At 43.2% G+C, this 24,751-nt stretch overlaps 2 protein-coding genes across 2 annotated transcripts in view; one reads left to right on the top strand and one right to left on the bottom strand.

Annotated features, from left to right (window-relative positions):
- LOC8040576 (serine/threonine-protein kinase/endoribonuclease IRE1) overlaps nt 1-18,499 on the bottom strand; it is a 38,819-nt gene extending 20,320 nt beyond the window's left edge. Inside the window, exons 1-10 of the mRNA XM_029972190.4 lie at nt 18,226-18,499; nt 11,225-11,336; nt 10,315-10,351; nt 9,106-9,260; nt 7,033-7,161; nt 5,876-5,918; nt 5,407-5,468; nt 4,596-4,655; nt 3,843-4,032; nt 1,649-1,730 (exon numbers count right to left, since the gene is read on the bottom strand). Of these exons, the coding sequence (XP_029828050.2) occupies nt 1,649-1,730; nt 3,843-4,032; nt 4,596-4,655; nt 5,407-5,468; nt 5,876-5,918; nt 7,033-7,161; nt 9,106-9,260; nt 10,315-10,351; nt 11,225-11,336; nt 18,226-18,309 (954 nt within the window). The 5' untranslated portion in view covers nt 18,310-18,499. The remainder of the gene's footprint in view (nt 1-1,648; nt 1,731-3,842; nt 4,033-4,595; nt 4,656-5,406; nt 5,469-5,875; nt 5,919-7,032; nt 7,162-9,105; nt 9,261-10,314; nt 10,352-11,224; nt 11,337-18,225) is intronic.
- Nucleotides 18,500-18,548: 49 nt separating this feature from the next.
- Nucleotides 18,549-24,751, top strand: part of LOC8040577 (testis-expressed protein 2) — a 51,215-nt gene continuing 45,012 nt past the window's right edge. The window contains exon 1 of the mRNA XM_002414327.5: nt 18,549-19,200. The gene's annotated coding sequence lies outside the window, so the exon portion shown is untranslated. The remainder of the gene's footprint in view (nt 19,201-24,751) is intronic.

Below are 24,751 nucleotides of genomic sequence, written 5' to 3'. Positions count from 1 at the left end.
CTCGCGACAAAACACTTCCTCCTTACTGTGCACAAAATACCAGCACCAGACTCACCCTCACACTACGGAAACGTATAGCGGCGTGCAGCTCCTCTTTTGTGCGATCACAAGAGGGACAGCCATTGTTTCTTATACCGCAGTCACAGCTCAACTGACATAATACATTCAAACCTGCACAGCACTGAGTGGAGAGACCTTGTACAAAAAGTACAGAGTGTGGCCAACGGAAGTTTCAAGACAACTGGAGCGTGGAGCACCTCGAGTGATTTCCCTCGCGTATAAAAAGAAACACTCACATGGTTTTCCCTTCATGCGTCTGGGTAGCCTGCAAGTCCCATCGTGTCACAACCCTTTGCTTCATATGTTGGCTACAATTCACAAACCTTTATTAATTTTGCGGGCCTACGCATCCCTTAATGGTAAAACAGACCTTTCGCCGTGAAGCACACGCAGAGAAAATTCCCCCTTCACATGTTAGAAAAGAAATTGCAGAAGTCCTTTAATCACGCATGCAGAGAGGTATACAGTGGAATCTCGTTAATTCAAGCTAACATACAAGTCCGGTCCTATGTGTTTCTAGGAAGGAAACTCCCGTTAATTCAGACTTTGCATTATTCAAACAAATTTTTGGTCCCCCTTCGGTTCAAAATATTAAGATTCCACTACACAATCTTTTTTTTTTATGGCTTCACAATCGACTCTCGATAATTCGAAGTTCGCGCGGGGACAGCAAAACGCTTCAAATTGAGCGCCTTCGGCAGTTTCTCGGCCAAAGAAAACGCAAAACTGCATTCCGTAGTGCCACAAGGCACGGAAAGCGACACGATCGTTCCTAGGCCTAACCACGATGTCACTGTCCGGAAGCGGACTATGGATCACGGCATGTTTGTTGACATCAATGTATCTGACGCACACAACAGACAAAAGTGATAAAGCGTGCTGGGATGCGATTTAAGCTAGGTCGGCAAAATCCAAGGCTCCCTTATGCTCCCCGAATTTCCAAACTTCTGGGGCACGTAAAGAAAATCCTTCGGATTAACCAGCACAGGGCTAAAGTTCAAATTACCACGTTTTTTCCACGTAGACTCGTTGTTTCATTGCCAGGACCGCACCCCTGCTAAGGCGACTTTGAAACACCGAGAGTCGACCGTATCGGAAAAGCTTTGCATCATATCTGAACAGTGATTTTCAGATAATTTACCGTTACAGAGCTAGACAAAACGCTGTCGCAACTCATGACATTGTATAGAGGCATGTGTTGCAATCGATTCTGATAATACAGTGCAATCCACTTGTAACGATAATGAGGAAACCCTAACATTCAATCGTTATAACCGACTATCGCTGTCTCTGGAATAGAAACCGAGCGTTTCTAGTCTAGAAATCCAAGAAACTGATCGTTATATGTGGTGTCGTTACAAGTAGATAGCACTGTATGAAGTTTTCCTTCGTATCTATATGGCGACTCTCACATAATTCTTTTTTCCATACACCGATTATTGATTATCACCGGTTCGACCCTCAAATATAAAGAGGAATGGCTCTATTAGAGTATAAGCTTCTACTTAGCATACAAACACTCACAGGAAAACGTGCATTGTGTGGTTAGAACGCGGTCAATCGATAAATCGATAGTAAGGGTTCTCACCGCCATCACTGGCAAGTCTTTATCCACCAGGGCAGCAAGTGCGTAGCTCGCTTTGGCATGCTCTCCTACATAGAGCGCAGGACTGCAAATGAGAATGCAAGAAAAGGGGGTTCGCAACACTGGCTTCCCTTCCACAAAAATAGCATTTTTTGAGGAAAAAGAAGTTTTGTAGCGAGACATAATTCGGTAAAGTTGCAGCACCGCCTTACTTTTGCCCACAAGCAAATTTTTTTTCTGTTGGTTTTAAACAAACTGACGCTTCCTCGAACAAAGAGGAATCTGGCGATTGAGCGCACGGGTTCGTAGCGCACCTGTCGCAGCGCTGAGTTCTGGTGGCGGTCAGTTTTGAGATATAACATTCATAGTATAGAAAGTTCACCTTCGACAAAAGAGGAATGAATTCAAGATAATACAATTTTAAGAGATTGTGGCAGAAGCCAAAATCTATTAAATTGTGGCATTGTGGCTCATGTTATCCAAGACTGTAGCGTCCAAAAATGGGTGCTTTTGATTCGAGGTCGGCCTATGCTCGTACGTAGTCGGATGAAGTCGCAATGGTCCGGTCAAAGACTCGCAGAGCATCTCGTGGATGGGAAGGCCGTAGAGCTGGATCTTCTTCGTCACGTACCGGGGGTCAACACGGTGCACAAACTGGACACAACTGTTGCATGAGCATTCGTCTTGGACTCGCGTCCCGCAAAAGCGAACTACGGACTGCCTCGCTCAGTCTCCAACATTTAATATACAGGGTGTTCCCCCAAAAAATTTAGAGGGCTTTTCCGCCGCAAAAGTGAACTATGCATCGCCGGACGCCCATCCTCCGCCCAAATGTACTCTAGCGGCTCGAACCAGGTGCCAAAGTTTCGAAACTAACCATCATCTCATTCAAAAGTCACGAGCGGTTTTCCGTAATTTTCAATGGGAAAATGGCGACCGACGGATTTCTCGAATACGTGGAGCCGAGTGGCGCCAGTTATAGAAAACGGGCTTCCCTTTCCCAATTAAATTTTCAGAAAATCTCTTTTATAACTTCTAACCGAGACAACGGTTCGTTGTGAAACATTGGTGTCTGGTTTGGACGGAGAATGAAAGTTCGGCGATGTGTAGGTGATTTCTGTGGCGAAAAAAAAAAACACTAAGTATGGGGGGGGAGAGGAGGGGGGGGTGGATACGCTGTATATTATATTTCGTGTATTTTTGATTTAGTGCATAAGCATGTGTTACAGCATTCACTGTTTTGACAAGATCTGTGCTCACTGTGGGCAGCGCATGCTTTCTCTGATGTGTTGAGGCAATTGTTTATTTCTTTGCCCCTCCCCCCCTACAATGCACTCACGTGTGCTGTGATGTACCTAAAATAAACAAATAAGTAAATTAAACAGCGTTGAAAGACGAGTCCCAGCCGGCCGCTTACGCAGCACTCGTGTTCAATCCATGCCCCTGTTTGTTTGAAAACTATATGTTTGAAAACTAACCGCCGTAGAAAAGAAACAAAGACACTGCTCTACATTCACCACAGAAGAAAAGAAAGAAGCTGCTTAACTTTTAAATAGCCCCCCTGAAGAAGGTGCTGAGCTCACACCGAAACGTTCGGACCCTACCTTCTATTAGGGATTAGTTGGCGTTTGCCCATTATTTATAACGTTTAACCCAACCAGGCAGACGTCTGCCGAAATGTTCACCTTAAAATCTATGCCCCGTGTTGGTCTCTGGAAAGTGATGAAAAAGACCCAGCACTACACCCCCGGAAAAAAGTTTGCGCCTTTTCTTTTGTTGAAAAAATAAACTGTGCATCGCCGAAAGCGCTCAGCCTCCATCCAAGTGTAGCGCTAACGGTTCGGACCGGATGCACAAAGTCTCAGAGCCGGTCATCTACCCACTCAAAAGTCACGAGCGATTTTCGAAAATTTTCGACAGGAAAACGGCCGGTTGGCAAGGCCCACAAACACAGATGGCGTCAACCACCGGGAACGGGCCCCGTTTTCCCATCGGAAGTCGGAGAAAGCGGCTTTTGACTTTCTAAGCGGACACCGGCACATTCCGAAACCTGCCGTTGTCCGGCTCCTTGCCATCTGTTCCGCGTCGCTACGACATGCAAAACATGCGCAATTTATTTTTTCAGTAAAAAAAAAACAAAACAAATGCTGCAAATGTTCTTTTGGGAACACGTTGTAGGAGGTATTTCTGTACTCACTAGAGGGTGGTGTGCTGGGAGGGCTCGAGCAAGATTTTGTTCCAGGAGGAGCGCTTGAGCCTGCCCATGATGTCCTCGAGAGTGCGGTGGGCGACGGGCGTGAACGGAAGGCGCCGCAGGGCACCTTCCTCCCCGACCTGGTACACCGCCACCACGGGACTGCCCAGCTCATGCTCCCACAAAAAGTCCCCTGGTAGACAGAAAAAAAATGGAAACAATGACTCACTGCGAATCGAATTCTAATGTTTTACGTTCAATGCAAACCGAGCACGAATACTTTCACGAATCCTGGCTGGAATTCTTTTCCCCGAAAAAAAGGCATACCTCTGAGAAGAAACCGTTTCATTATGTGAGAAACATTTCACATACTAACACAAAAGAAACCCGACATAGCGTTTTACGTTTAACGCAAACTGAGCATCAATAATTTAATAAATAATTCTGTACCTAAAATTCTTGTCTAAAAAAAAAAAAAAACTTGTAAAAAGAATTTTTTTTATATGTGAGAAAAATTTCATTGTTGCACTAAAATAAAAGGGCACTGATATAATGTTTTACATTTAATGAAAACTGAGCATGAATACTGTAGAACTTGAGTACAAATCAAAGTGCAAACACTGTTCGCAAATTATTCTAAGTTTTGAATATCCGTGCGCCTCTATCGAAAATGCCGAATTCACCCCTCGGTGTCGGCGACAATGTTGGCAACGCGAGTCAGACATTGAGGCAGATTCAAGATGGAAGATGACTTACCGGTGTCCTTGTAGAATGTTAACACACGGCCACTCTCGCTCGACGTGAAGTGGGCCAGTTCTATGGGGGCAAGATGCAGCACGAGTCAGAGAACGTGGAACTTCATGTGCTTTGCCACGACTGATGGCGCGCGACACTTGCCACGTTCAAAGTCGTAGGTAAAGTTGCGGCTCTTCCTTGTCGTTTCGTTACAGAATTATGACGCGCAGCCCGACCCCCATTGCAGAAAACATTTGTGCACACCAAATCTGAAGTCTTCATTCAAGCCCAGAGCTTTCATCATCTCAAAACTTTCTTTCCATGGAATGTTTTCTAGCACAACTGACAACAATGCCAGTCGCCGGAGAAACTTTTTTTATCAACAGAATGCTATACGACGGGAATGTTATTGGGCAAGTGGTCACTACTGTCGAGCCCGGTTATAACGAAGTCGGTTATAACGAAATAGCGGCTACAGCGAAGCGATCACGATTTCCCATTCCCTTTTGCACTTTGTTAAGCCGAAGTCGGTTATAACGAACAGCGGATATAGTGAACTGATTTATGATTCCCGTCGACTTCGTTATAACCGGTTTCGACGGTATCACTAAATGCACCGGTCGTGAAAGCAAGACATTGCACCTAAAGCTTTCTTTGCTGTGCCACAGAGTGAATGTGAGGTGCCCTTTTCAAATACGTCCCCCACTCAGTACAGCAGCGTATGACGAATTATTTCAAGAGGGGCTACACTAATTACCTATCGAACAGGGCTGCACCGGTTTGTAACCCACATAATGAAGGGGGTTCAAACAAAAATAAACGAAAAACACACCGTATTCCTCCGCTATTTCAGGAGTGGCCTGGGCAGCATAGTCGAAGAAAGAAGCGTTCCACCTGAAAGAAGGAAAGTTTGAATATTTATATAAAAAATATAAACACGAACAGACTGCACAATGCTAATGCAGCAATTTGTTCCAAAACAAATAGAACTGTGAAAAAATTCAAAGGTGAATAAGGAAACCAAATTAAAGAAGCCGTGTCCTCGCACTCTCAGCATCATGAGGACTGCTAACAAGGCACCCATCGCCACGCAAGCGAGGCGTGTCTTTGGCAATGCGGGCATTAAGCCCGTTCGGTTTTCCTTCTGTGGTAGTAAACTGACGCGCACTAGCGGGGAAAAAAAAAAAGAGGCAGCACTGCATACTTTACGGGGCTCGAGGTCGTAGGCGATTTCGTGACACTTCGAACTAGTTGCCCCGTCTTGAACTGCAGGGACAAAGAATGAACGACAAAGGACGTACCTCTTTTCGCCCGTCTTGCTGTCGTACATCGCTATCTGGAACTCTGCAAAATTAAGCCAGGAAGACGAAATTGGTTTTCTGGGTGCACCCTCTATCCCGACCACGACGGTCGCATTCCCCAATCTTTGCCGGTCAAAGAGAGAGAGAGAGACCTGCAGCCACGTGGTCGAACACACTACAGCCCAACATATAGAGCACAGACAAGTGCTGCGACACAATCAAAATAAAATAACAAAACAATCTATGCTTCCAGTACAGCATCAAATAGAATACTGGTTGGACTTCTCTTTAATTGTTATAAACTAAATAAGCGTTGCACCAGACATTTCTGCAATCATTACGCTACAGTTCACATTAAAAGAAGAAACAAATCACTAGTGCTCCCTCTTGTTTTTTTAGAGCGAAGCTGTTTATAGCTAGGGTCCCATGGATTTTTGTGTGCAGTGACTAGAACCCTACGCTCACACCGCCGCACGCGCACACCTTCCCCGTATAAAAGATTCTAAGTAAATAACCAAAATAACGCGTTGACGAATGCGCGTGCAAGATGCGGTATGTGGAACACCATTTCCGGCGTTCTCCTTGACGCCTGGGTAATTTAGCAATAGGTCTATCCAGTAGATTAGTTATCAATAGGCACCATTTTCAAGATCAGTAAACTCTCAGCTAGGTGATAAAGGTTTCTCAAAGGTTTGCCGCTGTGCGACCCGCGTTGGCCATGCCCACGCTCGCACCGCCCTCTCTTTGACGTTGTTCCAAGCGCGTGCGCGCCTAGTTTCCTTTCCTTCCGCTCTCCCGGGGTGGTGGTCCCGACGCGCGTTTATACTTTCCGCTGGGTGGCAGTTTTGTCACGCGTGTCTAGTTTCCTCCGGCTCTTCGGGGAGGGTTTGTGTGGTGCGGCAAACAGGTTCGCTGGTTATCCACCTTCAGAGAGCGGAATCGCCCATGATTTTTATAACATAAGCCCCGATGACACCATTTTCTTTGTCCGACACTGGACGGCAAAAAACACTGCACACGTGGAAAAAAATAAAATCCCGCAAAACCCCGATCGTAACTCAGGGAGGACCAAATTGCTGCTGCACAAACAGCGATTGAGCGAATCTGACGCTTGAACCAGGGAGACGGGATTCATTGGGCTGACGTTGCCGACTTACCCGTGCGCCCGACGAAGATGGCCTTCTCGTAGGAGACGGGGCAAACCTTGTCCGACCCGTGGAAGGAGATGGTCTCGAGCTTGTCTCCCGTGAAGAAGTCGATGGCAAACCAGACGTCCAGCTTTTGGCCTACGGTCCGAGCAAGAAATGTGCCGCCTCGTTTATATGTGCCGGAACATTAAAACGAGAAGGTACGTGGTACGGCCATTGCATAATTCTTCCTCCAAATGATACAAATCATCACAGACGGCTTTTTTTTTTTGCCACATTTTTATTTCATTTAATCGTCCAGTGATAACTTAGAAAACTAAAAAATGAACTCAGCTTGGTTTTGGAGTAGATCTTGGAGTTCAAACACAAAGAGAAAAAAGTAAGAAACAAAGAGACAGTAAGAAGAAAAAAGAAAGTAAGAGAAAGTAAGCAAGTTGATAGGTCATCTAATATCTATCAACCATTTTTTTGTTAAACCAGCAAGCAAACATGATAAAAAAGTTGAAACAAAGTATAATCCTGTTTTCTGAGTGACACTGCCAGAAAAGCACCGTTTTTGATATTCCTATTCCTTTACGTTCATGGTTAATAAGAAGAAAAAAAAGAACCACATTCACATAGAAAAGTTTACAAAAGCCCCGGCATTCTATCAATTTTGATCAAAAGTTCTTAGGAAGAATCGGTACCAAATAAGTTTGAAGCATGAAACACAATACCCTTCAAATTCCACAACTTTGAAAACATATCCTCTTTTTAATCGTCATCACATCAGAGAGGCGGCATCGTGATTGCAGTATAGCCACTTTGCCGAAAAGTTCATCCCTCTAATCGCCACTCTGCCGATCACAGCGGTCCCATCACTTTATCCATTCAAAGATCGTCCACATACGGGTTCCAATCAGGGAAGGGAACCGAATTCGCCGAGACGTGCCTGCTCTCCTACCCAGTAATGCGACTGGTCCAAAATGTTTTAGAAAGGCAAGGAACAAACCTTCAGAGCACGAGCATACACTTTGTTCTCATTCAATACCCTGCGAATGCTACCATAAGATTCACATGACAGCCCATTCAACCAAAGGACAATGCTTTCTCCACCTATCCTTTCTCTGTAACCATCCCTTAGTCGACTGCACATTTAGTTTGATTCGCAGGAATGCGTAACTAATTGTTTAGCTCTTTTGAGCCAGAACAGGTCGTGACAATAGCCATTATTTTTGCTTCAGAAGGCTCATTCCAACAGCTCCATTTGAAACATATGATGATTAACGAAGGACATGAGATTGTATTTTACTCTCCTGTGTTTTCTGAATTTTTTTTATTGTATAGCAGTATTATGTCCCCCTTAAGTTTTGTATAACATTATTATCTCCCTCTTAAATTTAAGGTGTACTAATTTAGGCGTGGAATTTGAACCAAATAACTTTCCACTGAAATAATACTTGAGTAGAATCACTTTGAGTACCGGAATGAATACTTTATTCAAATTCTGGAAGGTCGCAATAAAACTACAATTCTAAATTCAGGCGAGAAAACAACATATTTTGTTATTCAGTTAAGTGGTACTCTCTACCCTTATAGTTTTTGTGCTATGAAAACCTTATATCAATAAATCACATCCCTTTGGCACTCTGAAACCCTAGTGGCATTTTTGACAACAAAAAACAATCAATCAATCAATTACATCCCTTTGTTACTCTTTAGCTGTGGTAGCCTTTGGCTCAGGAAAAGCTAATCAATCAATCAATTGACCAATTCATCAATCAATCAATTAAATTATCTGTTTGGTACTCCATAGCTTTAATAGCTTTTAGCTTTTATGCCAAGAAAATCTTAATCGATCACATCCCTTCGGCACTCTAAATCCCTTGTAGCTCTTTTGATTAAAACAGAAATCAATCAATTACATCTCTTTGGTGCTCTTTAGCATTGGTAGCTTTTGTGTCAGGGAAGCCTAATCAATCACAATTCATTGATCAATCAATTATATCACATCCCTTTGTCACTGTACTTGTCGAAGGGATGTGATTTTGCACTTAGGAAACATTACCAATCAATCAATCAATTAATCCCATTCTTGCCTACCAGTGTAGAGCACGCCATCGTTGCTGCGGCACGGTGACGCTGCCACGAGCTCTGGTATGGTGAACGGGAGTTTCTTGATGGCATCTTCCCCGGTGTCACGCCCGAAACCATAGATGTAGAGACTGCCATCCTTCGGGTCAGGCAGAAAGCTTGTCCTATCGCCCAAACGTCAAACAAAAGCAAGCTGGCATCAATCACCGCTTTTCCGATACAGTTTATGAAATATACACAAAGCTAAAATCAGAATCAATTAAGCATCACAAGGCTTAGATCGCTCTTATTGAAAGATACACACACACATTTCTTCAAGCAAATGTCTGCCCCCAGCAAATATAATTTGAGCTGTACACTAGTCTTGGCTTCAACACCAATGAATGTAAGCATTTGAAATAATACAAATGTGACCAGCTCGAATTCGTACCCATGCGGCAATAAATGAGATGACCATGTAACTTGTTTTTAACAGTTAAGGCACTAACAGACGAAATACAATTGATATTTGGTCACAAACTGAAATTTCTATCAATAGGTGAATTTGGAACTTTGTGTTTTCAATTACCAGCAAATATTTTGTAAAAACAAAGTGTTACACTGTCATGAAGCACATCTTAAGCTATGCCTGCGATTACAAACCATCATTCTAAATATATGACTAAGATCATTGTAAGTTACCTCAAGGAAAAGAGGATTTTTTCACCTTATTTAGACACTGTACATGGCAGTTATTACAAGATTTGGTTGCCAAAGGAACAACAAATACATTTTGCTTTTGAAACATGTATTATTAAAAATAATGAAATAAGGGATCTACAATGCACATACGTACAAGTATCCTAACTGACCATGTTAAGGGGAAATTAGTATTGCCATGTAAGGAGCTATACTTTTTACGACAGTTTTTAAAGTGAAAACTAGTATTGTTGGTTCTTAGGTGGACGTATGCATAAAAGCAGCATTTGACAAGAATGCTGATAACTGTCCTTAGGTGTGTAATTGAGTTTCTTTAAAAATTTGCAGAGTTGCCAGAGGAATCAGAAAGACGTTTGACTTCATCTTACCTCTACAAAATGCATCAAGGTGCACATCCTCCTTTTCACTCGAAAACAGAAAAAATTCCTCGGCAAATACGAGGCACTCCCTTACTTTAACATCACTCATTGAAACTTCTAACATATTCAGCCAATAGAAAGATAAAAAAAAAAAAATCACCTTTTGGTCAGATCAAAGGGTACCTTCAGGACAGGCTCTGTAACAACAACGACAACGACGATTAAGACAAAGGAGCAAAAACTCCAAGGTTCTTAGAGATACACCGAACACAATGCGAAAAGTCTAGCATGAGCTTGCCCTTTCGTTTCTAGATACAAAACTGATACAAAGCCTTCTACTTCGATCGAAAGTAGAGCACACCTTCGGATGGATGGATTAACGATATACTCTGTTCACTCCTAAGCCGACAGAGCAGTGGGAGGAGCTACATATTTGCTGGACCAATCAGCCACCTTCCTTTCATCACTTGGCCCCACTTTCCGCACGTGCATGAGAGCGTGATCATGTGGCAAAAGTGAGACATACTTGAACGAACACATAGTTCCCACTGCACTGTCAGCTTGGTGGTGTAAGGAACATGGTGGCTATGCTGCCTGCATCGCATCTCTGACTGGTGCGTTTAGCTTCCTATTCCAACCATGCATCGAAAATGATCTCAAAGCGGCAACAAATAACGCCATAAAAAGTCTAAGTGTCACACTGTTAAACATTGCAATACTGTGAGTCAGTTGTAGAAGCCCCGGCAAAAAGAAAGAGCAAAAATGACTGTCGCCGTCATTATGGCATTTAAACTCCTGGCTGCCAAAGCTTGCGTGGAGTTTCAATCTGGAGAGCTACCTGCAGCAGAACAGGCATCTGCTGCAGGTTCACATCCACCATCTGTGTCGTCGCAGCGATTGCAACAGGCAGGGACAAGACGGTTCTGCCATGTAATCAGGCGGAAGTCGAGGAACCTCCTTTGAGGCTGCGGCAAATGCACCGGTCGGAGGCACGTCCCGGGCACCCTAATTGTGGCCATACCCTCTGAATTGGGTGGCGGCTTGTGCCACCTGGAGAGAAAGATGTTCACCTTCTTTTCGGGACCAGCGTATGTTGCCAGACTTTTTCTCGATGGCGTACAGCGTGCCCTCCAGAGTCGAGACGAGGATGATGGGCTCGACGACCGCCAGGTGTCTCTCCGCCTGCACGAAAACAAACGTCTGCCGCATTCCACATGTCTGCGCACAAGTACGGAACTGACACCTGCCACGTTTGCCGATGGCTACAATTTGTCCAAATTTAGAACGAAAGGAAAGAGTGAAAGCGCGACTAGGAAGGAGACTTCTCAAGACATTGGAAGGTGCCACTAAAAGTCCTGGCTTCTTCTTGGCTGAGACTCTTATTCCCTTACAGCACTGTCGGACGTAAATCACTTTCATAATGAAAGAATGATGTGTAAAAAAAGAAATTACAAAATATATGTGGATCGGAAGTGTGCCTAGGCTACCAACAGGTGGCACCACTGAGCTTGCTGTCAAGCAAACAAGGGCCAGTAGAAAATCTAGAAATCCCAGACACTGGTTAATGCAAAAAAGACCATAAAATTTGCGAAGGCTACAAATGGTACGACATTTGTTTCATCTTTGCAGCATGCTTAAGCTCGCATGTTGAATGGTGTTGCCTCTTTCACTGTCCTTAAGTCCGTTTTGGCCCGAGGGATGCCACACCCCAAAAGATAGCCCACCCCTACTTTTGGCATGGTTCTTTTTCCTAAACACTGAAAGACAGCCCACTTCTAGTAATTGCAGAGCCCTGGCCAATGGTGACCTTGGCAAAAATGGTGTTACTTAACCACAGTGAGAGATAGGCGAACATTGGTGATTGGGAAGGACAGTTGTTTTTGGTTCATTTTGCGGTCCCAAGTTTCGAGGGTCACAAAATTTAAAACTAGCATTTTTTCAACTTTTTCTTATAGCACCCCAAAAGTCAGCCCACCCCTTATTTTCATCCGATTTTTTATCGATTCTAGGTGGGCTATCTCTCGGGATGTTACGGTAAACATGCCTAAATTCATTATAAAATCACGGCACCAAAAAAAAAAAAATTGATGACTCAAAAGTTTTTTATTTTTTCTGAACAGAAATTAACGATTGTCACACTATTTGAGAAGTAACAGACGTCCAAGGCATATTCATTAATAAAAATAATAGAATCCACATAAAACTTAGCAATATGACAACTGAAACAAGGAGCACACGTTGATCCAAAGAAGCTTCAAATGCATCATGATGGTGGGAGACTAAAAAATTTCGAATGATTTTTGGAGTATTTCACATGGTCATCTGGTTTCGGTTTTACTTGGTTTGTTTTCCTCAACAAGTAGGCTACTGCAGCATGAAATAATTGAGGTTTTAAGACGTAGAGACTTCCTAATCGTAAAAGGGAAGGAAAAAGTTTGTATTAGCAGTGTTTTTTACTCCTTACAGAGCAAATCACCTTTCTTCAGGCGACAGAGGAGCAAACCCCAATGGCCGCAAGGGTTGAAGGTCGGTCGTCCGCAAACTGTCGAACGACTGACCCCGCAAAGATGGGTGGTGGATATCGATTGATCATTACCCCCATTCAACCTTCTTCTGAACACTTCCTCGCAAGTGAAATGGCACCTGGAAGGCGTTCTGCTGCATAAAAATCGCATGCTATGTCGGACAATGGGGCTACAACTGCTTGGCACCGCACCACACCTTGAAAATTGTGTGCGACATTATCCTGGGCACGAGCATCAGAAAATAGCTCTGAATACTACTTTGTCTGCACAAAACAAAATGAAGATACGTGTTTCGGAGTTTAATACAGACAGCACACATATCACAAAAAAAGACAGTTAAATTGCCATGTGTATTCATTGAAAAAAGAAGAAAAAAAAACCCCAGAACATTAATCAGGTAAAAAAAGATATGCGAATAATTTTAAAGGAAAGCTGAAGAGGTTCTTGAAAAAAAAAAACGAGACAGAAATGAGCTCTTGCATATTTTTAACCCGTAAAGTCGAGCACCACAAGCATTTCAGCTGAACGCATCACTGGATGCAAGAAAAACCGAAAACTAATCGTCGGATGCGAAGTCGTACCAAGAGGTTTCAACTGCCTTGTGCGTGCCACTTGAGAGGGAATGTGTAACGCTTGCAGAAGGTGCGGGAATGTTGAGATCTCCGTATAACATAACTATTCCCTCCTCTCACCGAACGCGCCAGGAAGGAGACGGGGCTTCAGTGCTATTTTCAAAGCACTGTTGTGGCTACGTGCCACATCAGCTGAAATATTATTTTAATATTCATGATCCTGAAGGCCATATGAAGACGATTTAAGTGTTTTTTTCTCAAATACAAAACCGCTTCAGTTTCCCTTTAAAGAGATGGTGAACCGACATTTGGATTTAAAAAAAAAAAAAACAATGAGGAGATGTAGGCGGGACGCTACAATCCCTACAACACTACTCGTAAGGCAATATCTCGAATGGATGGCCGTATTTTTGAAAAAAAGAGGTTGAGATTGAGCGAGGCCGACAAGGCACGTGACGTAAACATATCTCGTTTCCTCCTCTTTTTGCTTTGCCCCCTCAAGGCAGCGAGGCGGAGAAGACGCGAGGCCGTTCCCTCTCCTTCTCGAAGAAACAAGACGTAAACATAACAGTCAAATGCGCCTCCTTTTTTAAAAAATATGATCATCCGTCCGACATATTGCTGTATGAGTGATGTTTTGGTGTTTGTAGCATCCCGTCGCACGCTTTTACTGCCGTGTTTTGTCGAATACAGATTTCGGTTCAGCATTCCTTCAATGTGAGCGCATTGGTATAGCGATAAACATAAGGACTGAACCCTGCTGATAAGGCCATCATGCTTTCAATGTATTAAATAGTGTTAGAAATCACCGCTACATATCGAATGTGTTAGTAGATTAACTTCGTATCATGTGAAAGAGCAACTGAACCACACAATTCAAGCTGTGCTGCCTTATCAGCTGTGTTGATTTTGCAATCCAGCTCGGCTGTCCCAGATCCAAGATATTTCCATCGAATTCTGTACCCAAGCTAGCAGCATGCAACTCTGAAGCCTTATCCAGTGACTGTAGCTCATACAAAAGAGCTAAGTGACTTAGTTACATGGCTACAAAATGAGAAATTAATTGAAAGATCAACTGGCCTCCTAGTCAATGTATGATGAATGATGCTATATTTATGCATAATTCAAGACAGTCCCTTTTACAAATTGGCAGAATTAAAGCAACCCTGTTTATTTTTGTTTTTCTTTAGAAACATGCACACAGATTTTAGGAGATTCTGAGTTATTAATAAATTAGACCATTCCCTGTAAAATGGATTCAGTCAAAATGACCCTTATTCCTCTACAAAGAGCACAAAAAAACTAAAGATTAGTTTGATTTGATTTGATCATGGTTGCTGAAAACAACAGCAAGAAGTGCAATCCAAATGGCAGCACAGAACAATGTGAAAATGCAAGGGGAACCAACAAAAGATGTAAAAAACACAGATCAAAACATAACAAGAGAAACGCAAAACAGACGTCAAAACTTTTTTTTTCTTTTTAGACGGTTCTCTTTACAGATAAATCTCTCCTCATCGTGCAGCCTAGCACAAAGAACATTTCTGCAGTTGCTGAGGCGAGTCGAAAGAGCAATGCATCAACCCGGAAGAACCTCTAGAAGTTCCTGCACGACTCCTTCCTCGTTAAAATACTTTGTTCATTAAATTGCAAAGCTCCAGACACTTGACGGTCTTCTACATCTTTATATTGCCCAGTTCGCCACACTCGATGAAGGGGCGCCGTTAAAGCTGCGTCTTTTCTCACACGGATCATAGTCAGGGGGACGGTATTGCCCAATTCTAAAGCATAATCTTTTCAACATATTTTATAACCCAAACAGGCTACATGTTTTTTAAATGGGCCAACTGCTTGCCCTGTCACCCATCTTATTTTCTTTCAACAACGACAAGAAAAATCAGTTTTTGCAGGGGAGGGAACCTTTCAGAGCATTCAACCAGTATTGTTCTGCCTCCACAGACACAGACGCTTCAAACATGTAACCATCTAAACTGGACAATAGCATACCCTTCTTTCAAACAAAGAAAAGTTTGAGGGAATCAAAGAGAACTGCGTGTTCAGAAGCTACACGACTTGAAAATTTACGGCGGAGACTGCATTAAATGCCAGCGGCCGACGTACCGTCTCAATATCACAAAGTAAAAACTTTACAAAAAAAAAAGAATGAGGTGCAAACATTTCTATCGGCACCTGCGGAGAGCTTTATAATTCCAGCGAGGAGGGTGTCTGTACTGACTGCTGCACACAAGGCCGTCAAGCGAAGCAACAATTGTAATGGCACAAAACGCAGATGGCACTTCTTTACTTTTCGTTTTTTATACCCCCAGCTTTGAGACGAGAAAAATTTGTACGGAGTTCTCTAACTTTTGATTGTGCTGTTCGACTGCCATAGGCAGCTGCGCTCCGCCACTCTTCGTCGAATAGCTGTCACTAGAGATCTTTGGAAACGTGCCTCGGGACTCAGAACGACGTCCACGTATATACACGCAGAAAGTCTGGCCTCAGTTGAGATTCTACAACACGCCCCTGATACAGAAGGGACGACGATGCCACTCTGCATGCCACGATAAACGAATGCGCACATTCTGCTATTCATATTCGCAAAAACAGGAAACGTATGAACAAGTATTTTTTTTAGGAAATACAAAAATATTTAACTGTTGTTAGACTACTGTCTTTTCTGGTGAGCGGCCACGGACGAAGAACTGTAGGAGCTGATGGCTTCTATAGGGGGATGTCCGTCAGTTGTCCTGCCTCTAACAATAATTGGGGTATTTTTGGCGCAAGAGCAACTTAGGCCATATTGTGGCTGCCTCTAACAAGAGCTTCTTTCAGCTTCTATAATGCTCTGCCATCTCCTGAGCTTCTAAGTGTGTGTGCAGCCAAAGCAGAAGGTAATGATTGCATGCTGGAGGCTACATGTCCAAAAAAACACCCCAACTTTCTTATTCTGTCAGTGATTATAGCAGTAATGAACTTGTCAGTGGAACATCATGACAGACATTTATACGAAAGAGGATCATACGGTTTTGCATTGTCACTGTCCATTTCGTGGTCCCCTTTACGTTGTGCAGCTTGCCAGATTTATCTGTTAATCACCAGCGGTATTGGCGAGGAGATCGAATGGTAGGGGGCACTCTATCCTACTTGTTTTAGAAGTTCCAGAAGCTTTGCCTAGGTGGTGCAAGCCGCCGCCCGATCAGAAAACCTTCAGCCATACCGACCCATCCATTCATTTCCGCAGAGCTCGGCGTTTAGCCAATCGAAAGCTGACGCAGCGTTCAGTTACGTCAGCCGAGCGCTGTGTCAGAAACGCAAAAAAGTAATTCATGTCGTTGCTGTCCCCGTCGGTTTAGTTGTCGACTTGGCCGCTAGGGCATGATGGTGGGATCTCCTCCTCAATACAGAACGCAAGTTTGTCTGCTTCTTTTGCAGTGGTTGAGGTGACGTCAGAACGCCAAACTCTGACTGGCTCTGATTGAAGGATAGTGGGTAGACCTCATGGCAGCTTTGCTTTGAGGTCTACCCACTATCCTTCAATCAGAGCCAATCAAGCTTGGCGTTCTGACGTCACCACAACCCGTGCAAAAGAAGCAGACAAACTTGCGCTCCGCATAGGTTGGCAGTAGGACGCCGGCGGTGCGTCGAAAATAAAAATAGTTTGTTCGTCTTTGTCTAGATAACGGTCAAAATAGGTTACCATAATCGGGTGGTGTTGCGTCAACCCAGAGCACGTTTGTACGGTGAAACATATGTCAAATGGCAAAACAATGAGGAGCGAAGCACTGCACAACTATTTAGACCACTTTGGGATATTCAACATGCGACCGAAGCAGTAGCAGGCGCGCAGCAGCACCTGCGCTGCAACAAGACATTTGTCGTTTCATAAGATACGTCAGACAGGATTTGATCCGATCCCCGTTTGAAATGCTCGAGAGCAGAGGTAAAAAAAGAAAGGTAAGAAAAGGGCTTTCGACACCAGGAAGCGTTTTAATTCCCAAAGCGACTTAAAGGAAATGGTCGGCATGCAATAAATGTTTTTCGTTAACAGACAGCTACGAAGAACAGGGACACATGTTGCTGCTAATGTATGTATTAACTTCCGCAGGAATTTCGACGGTCCATGCATGAATGCTCAAGACGTTGCATCAGAATTAATTGGGGGGCTAGTTGGTTGAACATCTAGACAGCGGTTTTAAAAGCGCAAAGGGCAAAGGACAAAGCTGTGAAATGGCGCTCTGTCCTGTTCCCTCCTTCTCTTCTTAGTACTTTGAGCTTTTAAAACCACGGTCTAGATGCTCAAGACGTTGATTCGACGTGCGGTTAATTCCATCAATTTGTTTCTTGGAAGATGTCCAAAACATTTTTTGTGTTCTCGTGGGAGATCCGTGTGGCACATGCTTAGAAAAGCACGCTCGATTTGAGCCAACGAAATTTCGACTTTGGCTTCATCTCTTCGAAACTTCCGACGTGGACTTGATCGAAATCGTGAACAAAAGTCAAATATAGAGAATTCGTCAACGTAACGAATGAGCAGCTGTGAAATGGCCTACTTACAGACGTAAAAGCTAGGGAGCCTACATACGTCGGCCAGTATGTAGGCTCCCTAGTAAAAGCTAGTACGGCGCGCGCGAGACACCGTCTTCGCCCAGTTGTTTGATACGGGAAAACGCTTTTGAACGCCATTGTACGCGACGTTTCAAGCCGGCGGATTGATTCGATAAAATGATGCGCTCTCCCACAACATTAGAAGCCTACCTTTTATAAGCGAGAATGCTGCCGTCGGAGCTCATAACCTTTGTGCCGCGAAGACTTCGCAAGTGTCGATACGTTGCGTAAGCCAACGTGTTTAGGGGATACATCATCATACAGCGCAGATTCGTAGCTTGCGCGTCTTGGAGCAGCTGATGTGTTAGAAACGTGTTCGGATGTTCGAAACGAAACCAAGAATACGCCAGAAATAGCGTTTTTTACCTTGGCCGAACTTTTCGCAGACGACGATTGGACCGGGACGAGCAGACAGCACAGCACGGCTGGCAAAATCCAAGGCGTCCACATGACGACTTGCGGCCTTTGAGATGGCGCGCAACCCCTACACCCATATTAATCAAACCTCCGCAGAAGTTTGCCGATAGTGTGCGTTCGTTGACACGACTACGATCATCGAAGTCACTGCCTAAATCTTGAAGCGCGATCAGACGAGGACACACACCGATCCTATGACAACAATGCGAGAAACAACAATAAGATTACAAAAACAAAAATATCAGGGATAGCGTGCGCGTTCAGTTGCTTTCACTTCGGGAGATTGTTTCCCGTCACTTCGATCGCACACTTGTTTCTCGTCATGAAGTTGCTACGGGCTATGACGTCATAAACTTTACAAATTTGCCAGCAAATGTTTTTACGTTCCTAGACAAACCGAATGCACCATTTGAAAAGCTGATCCGTAGCGCACATCCGTAGCCAGTCTTGTTTAACCACTGATTTTAACTTAGAAATTTGATTTAAGTATTTCATGTAGTTAAAGCGACTACATAGAACTTTAAAATTTATTTTAAGGTTTTTAATACAAAAAAGCGAGAATGAAAGTGTCATTATCATCAGCTGATGACACGACAACAAGCCAATATTAGCCAAGAGTAGCCGAGGAAGCCACAGCCACAGCTCTTGCGCTCTTGCTCTTGTGTGCAAGAAGTGAGCCAGTCAGTTTATGTTGATCACCCAATGTCGCCCCGGCGTTGATAATCCTTCGTCGCGTCGCGTTCCGACGTTTTAAACCGACGTAACCTCAGCGAAACGCAAAAAGTCCGCCGCCGCTCTCAGAAACGAAGCCATCTACGAGCATGAACTGGCCAAATTCCCACAACACCTGTTGCCGTGGGTGAGCCACGGACTCGAATGAACGACGCCAAGCTCTTTGCATCATCTGACATCAACGTTAAAAACGTAAGTAATTGTTTAATTTTGTTTTTAGGGCGTCCGTGTATTGTGCGGAAATGGACAAGAGGTCGGCTCGTTTAAAAGTCTCGTTCGCGCGTACGCACCTTGCCTAGAGCCCCCGTTTAACAACAAACAAAATTGCGAGCTTCCGGGTTGTCGGGCTGTGCTCGCCTGTCTGGTTCGTTTCGCTTCAGCGCAGCTGCTTATCCGATGGTGGTTCGTGACTCCACGTCTCGTTTATTTATTGGGAGTAACGTTATTAGTAAGCATAGCTCGGTTTAACCAGTAGGGTTGCTTGTATGTGGCGTGCGGATGTACGCAGCGTCGTCGCTAGCTGACTCATCGTGTTGCAAGCTTTTTCTCACATGTGCCCGCGTAGCGCTTTTGTAACATGGCAAAAAAAAAAAAAATACGCCCACACGTATATGTACGATGTTCCACGCCTCAGAAATCGCGCTGTCTTTCGTTTCTTTTTTTTTTTTTTTTTATCGGCAATAGTTTGATGTTGCGTGCATTTTGAGCGTATTGAATGAAGGCTTGTGCGCGTTTGTAATAGACTGCGCGAAGTACGTATCGTAAATGTTTTGAGAAATGAAACGTAATAGTCTAAAGGAAAACAAAATATCTTAATTTTTGTTTAACAGTCGAGGCTCCTTTGTAAATGTTGCGGTCGTTTTCATTTGGCATTTACAATGAGCGTAGTTTGCGGCGCTATTTTGGGTGTATCGCACGCACAGGCCGTTCGGATGTTGTCCTTCAGATCAGCTGCATTATCATTAAGATTCACCTAAAACTGCGTTCAAATAAGACTTTTAAACCTTCCTTGCTATGGGGAAACACACACATATATATATATATATATATATATATATATATATATATATATATATATATATATATATATATATATATATATATATAACTGAGAAGAAAAAACCCTTAGTGAAAAACAGCAACAACGGACGATTTAATCTTCGACGTTTCGGCCGGACTCCGGCCAAAACGTCGAAGATTAAATCGTCCGTTGTTGCTGTTTTCACTAAGGGTTTTTTCTTCTCAGTTATATACCCGCGCCTTCGGCCTCCCGCCACCATGCCCGTTATATATATATACCGGGTGTTTTTGCGAAGACTTTCAAAAATCCTAAAAATTAGGGCGACTGAAAAAAGAAGAAACTCTCTTCGGGAACAAACTACCAGCGACGGCGGACGTAAGGAATTGCCAAAAACCTACTAATTAGCCAGATAATTAATTAAAACTTGTTAATTAACTTTTTAATTAGTGGAAATATACATATGATTCCAATTAGAAAGTTGCTGAGCGTTATCGAAAACCACTAAATTAGTCATTTTCAGAAAGACTAAGTGCTTGGGAAGAGTAGTAGCGCACTAAAGTTACCACTCGTGGAGCAGGTACAAGGCTGGGGGTTGATAAGAGACGGAAAAATCGCGCGGACGCCTTATCGCAACCGCTAGCTTTGTACCTGCTCAAAGAGCGGTAACTTTAGTGCACTACTACAATTCTCACCCGCTCAAAGTCTTTCTGAAAACGACTGATTTAGTGGTTTTCAATAACGCTCAGCAACTTTCTAATTGGAACCATATGTCTATTTCCCCTAATTAAAAAGTTAATTAACAAGTTTTAATTAATTATCTGGCTAATTAGTAGGTTTTTGGCAATTCCTGACGTCCGCCGTGGCTGGTAGTTTGTTCCCGAAGAGAGTTTCTTCCTTGTTCAATCGCCCTAATTTTTAGGATTTTTGAAAGTCTTCGCAAAAACACCCGGTATATATATATATATATATATATATATATATATATATATATATATTATGGACAATCAAGGCACTTTACTTAGGGAGTGAAAAAAAATGGTTTTATGACATCCTTGGAATCCTCTTCAATGCTCCTGGAAACGGAGGGAACTTTAATATGTCATGTCCTCGGTGGTTCGGGCTATTGATGCGATGAGAAAACAGTGAATTTTATTTGACAAGCTAGTGCCCAGAAAAAGAAAAAAAAAAAAAAAAAAGAAATGCATGTTTATAAATCTTAAAGCAGGGCTGACACATACTAGTTTTTTGCTTTCTTCTGAAGACACATTTAGAGAATTCTTTCTTCCTCAAACATTTCTTTCTGCAGCGAACGAGCGGTCTTAGCATATACGCAATATTATTAAAAGAAACATCCTTTTGTAAAAAAACAAAAGTTTGTTAGGTGGTGCTCACTGTAGGAGAAGTAATAAAGAACTTGCTGCAGTAACCTGCAGAGCCTCCATTGCAGCAAAGTAAAAGGAAAGAAAAAGACTCGTGTTCGTTATACACAATGTGTTGAGGGAAAAATTGCAACGACTTAATCTCACGACAGCACGAGGATTTGTCACGTCACCCCATGTCCATCTTCTGTTTTGCGACTCCCTCAAAGCGCTTCGCACGTTTTGCACTCGACACAAATAGAATGCACGCAATCTTTTGCTTGCATCACTAAAGATACCTCGCGATGTATCTGCAGTGTCCAGATGGTTGACAGCCTGCTCGAGAGCAGCTTAACTTTACAGACGACGCAGCTCGGGAACCTGAGGGGCTTTCGCCGATTTCAGATGGGCATCTTTCCTGAATTCTGCACGGGGAACGTTAAAAATTTGTGTAGCGCGGCCCAAAAACGTTTTTGTGCCAAACGAAAATAGAATTTGGTCACGGGCGGAAATGCTGTACAGGGCGGGGCTTTGTCATGTTCACAATTCTTACTTCGCGATTTATTCTTTCGTGTTGTTATTACCAAACGCCACATCCTTGTTGGGCGCAGAACAAATATAAAATTTCCGGCACTCTTTGCACTTCGCGTTTCTTAAGTTGTCGGTAGCAGGTAGGCAACAATTAGTCAAAAAGTGTAGAACAGCAAAATGTCGATTTGATTATGGGAGATGCCAGTGTAAAGAAAAGATGGAAGGCCAGTGTACGTGCGTCGGCCAAGTACTATGCCCCAGATTGTGGAGATGCGGCGTCGAGTGGAACTGACGCTATCGGCTCTCCCTGAATAGCTTCCCCGGAGCTAAATGGATTGCTGCGAAAATGAGTTCGGACAATCTTCCAGATGTTCAGTCTACCATAACTGAATAACCGCTAGAGCAACCGCGAAACACTTCCCCAAAGAATGCTTCAAACTAAATGTCTATTGTGGGCCAGTTTTGTGAACACCCGTTTGTTTACGCTTGTATCACGACCAGGTTTCAAAAGGGAGTTGGAACAGAATAAACGAAACACACGGTGTGTGAAATATGAATGCATAAAAATAGAAAACCCATAAGGGCTTAGAGTGCACGCTTAATAAGGCATTTCGTTCCACTCGTACGTTAAAAAAAGAGCATATCACCCGACGGGCAAGGCACGTGTTTAATGGTTAGCATATTTTTTATTATTTTTTTGGTCAATCAATCATTTTTGTCTGTCTGTTGTCAACTTGGTTTGAGACGTAGCATTGTGCCGAGTTTGCGTGAGTCGGCAGCCATGATTGAATATTTCGACTTTGTCGTTTTGTCATTTTTTCTTGTGAGACACACCTTCGACCGGTTTTGCAACTGCTTTTAAAAGTGGCAGGCCAAAGTGACTTGTCGAACCGCAACATCGCGGTCTTGCCTAACTGCCAGGCCCCATTCACATTCACAGGAATGCATCTTCGGAAAAAATATATGTAGTACCTTTTATGCAGTGATCGAATCATGTTTGCATAGTTTGCAATCAGTAAAGCGAAAATTTGGAAGATGTCATTATTCACATTTCCGCTTTGCCACTGACCAGATGTCGCGACGCAAGTAGTTCTCTGTAGCGAGACATTGTTCTGGTTCTCTCTTTTTTACCGTTGAATGGGAGAGATCACATTGCAAGTATGCAGATTTGGAAGTAAAATAAAGAAATAAAGCTTGTGTAAAGGGTCGCTTTGACCAGTCATGGGCATGTTACCAATAAAAAACAGTGTTACAGTTACCTAGGGGAAAAAGTAACTCTCTTACAATTACAGTTACCGGCTCCAAAATGTAACATGCTACAGTTACAGTTACTGCAAAAACAGTAACACCGTTACTTTCTCGTTACAGTAAAAAAAAAAATGGACACAAGAAATCACAAACCAAAACAATATTATTTTATTTGTTACACTATAGTGAGCAGAAAGGTAAACTGAGAAATAAGACAAATTCAAACCGAAATGGTGTTTCTTTTTTGCGTCATTCGCCGTTTCAGCGTTTTGATGTGCAGAATTTATTTTCAATAATTGTTATAACTTGGAATCAACCGTTCTTCAAAATTGTCATCGGCCCGCGTCAGTGAACGTTTTGGTTTATTTTTCACTCCGAAACGAATGAGGGCACAGACGGTCACATAATTACCTTATGGGATATACTCGGAAGCAGGCCTAAACATAGCAGGTCAAACAGCTTCGAAAGGATGAAGGGGAAAATGAGACAGTTAGCTTCTGGTGCTCTACGAGTGTACGACGAGCACCGCAACGTCTGTGTCCGAAACGCCAACTGTGGAAGTCATGTTTACTCGAGCGGCTCCGAAGAGAATGAATAGGTTAAAGCGCCAGCTTTCTGCACATTATGGGGACGGCTGCCTTGAAAACTAATAGGGATGAGGAGTCTGCGAACGGCTGGGTGTAAAAACGATAGCACGGACGTATCGGAGACACAGCCCAGACGGAATACTCAAAGACATCGCACGACCACCGACACCCGCAGACGATCCCTACGAGAGAAGAGTGAGCCAAAGTCAGTGAAACAGACATTGTTTGCCGCCCCTACCACCTTTATCTCTCACGGTTTCGTGCTGACTCGTCCGTCGTCCATTCTCGATCGTGGGCTAAACCAGACAATTTCTTCTTTAATTTGTAGTCACGCTTTTTATTTTTTTTGTCAGCGAGGAGTTTGGGGCAAAATAATTTAAGATGGCAATTTCTCCTTATCCGCCGGAGTGGGTTCTAATCTATGTAGTAAAAAAAAAAAATATCCGTAACGGCCTAAACAGTTACAGTTACCCAATAAAAAAGTAACCGTGCTACAGTGACAAGTTACCAGTATTAAAGAGTAACGCGTTACAGGTAAAAGTTGCCGGGAAAAGTAACAAGTTACCGGTAACGCGTTACTAGTAACTTGTTACTGCCCAAGACTGACTTTGGGCAACCTGGAGCGATTGCAGAGCAATTTGAAGGCTGTTTTGTAGAAGCTATTTATGTGCCTTATTGGCAAGCTATCCTGGGTGTTTCAGCTAAGAAAACGCGAATGATAAGAACGTCATCTGCGTTTTTGCATTGCCAACCTTGCACTTTCTGCACGTGTGGCAACTTCGGTGCACACCCACATTTCACACATGCTTAGAGACTTAAAAATGTTAACTGTTTTAGGTGTTGTCGGCGATGCTCCGCATGTTTATAATTAAAACCATGTGTTTATCTACACTAATTAAAAAGTTTATTAATAGTAGATTTTAGTTAATTATTTAGCTAATTAGTATGCCTTTTGGAAATTTGACATCTGCAGTGGCTGGCAAGTTGTTCCCAGAAGG

This window comes from Ixodes scapularis, unplaced genomic scaffold, assembly GCF_016920785.2.
Source record: "Ixodes scapularis isolate PalLabHiFi unplaced genomic scaffold, ASM1692078v2 PGA_scaffold6__148_contigs__length_123643588, whole genome shotgun sequence".
Lineage (NCBI taxonomy): Eukaryota > Metazoa > Arthropoda > Arachnida > Ixodida > Ixodidae > Ixodes > Ixodes scapularis.
Note: the sequence above shows the minus strand (reverse complement) of the source record. Positions and strands in the feature narration are given on the sequence as shown.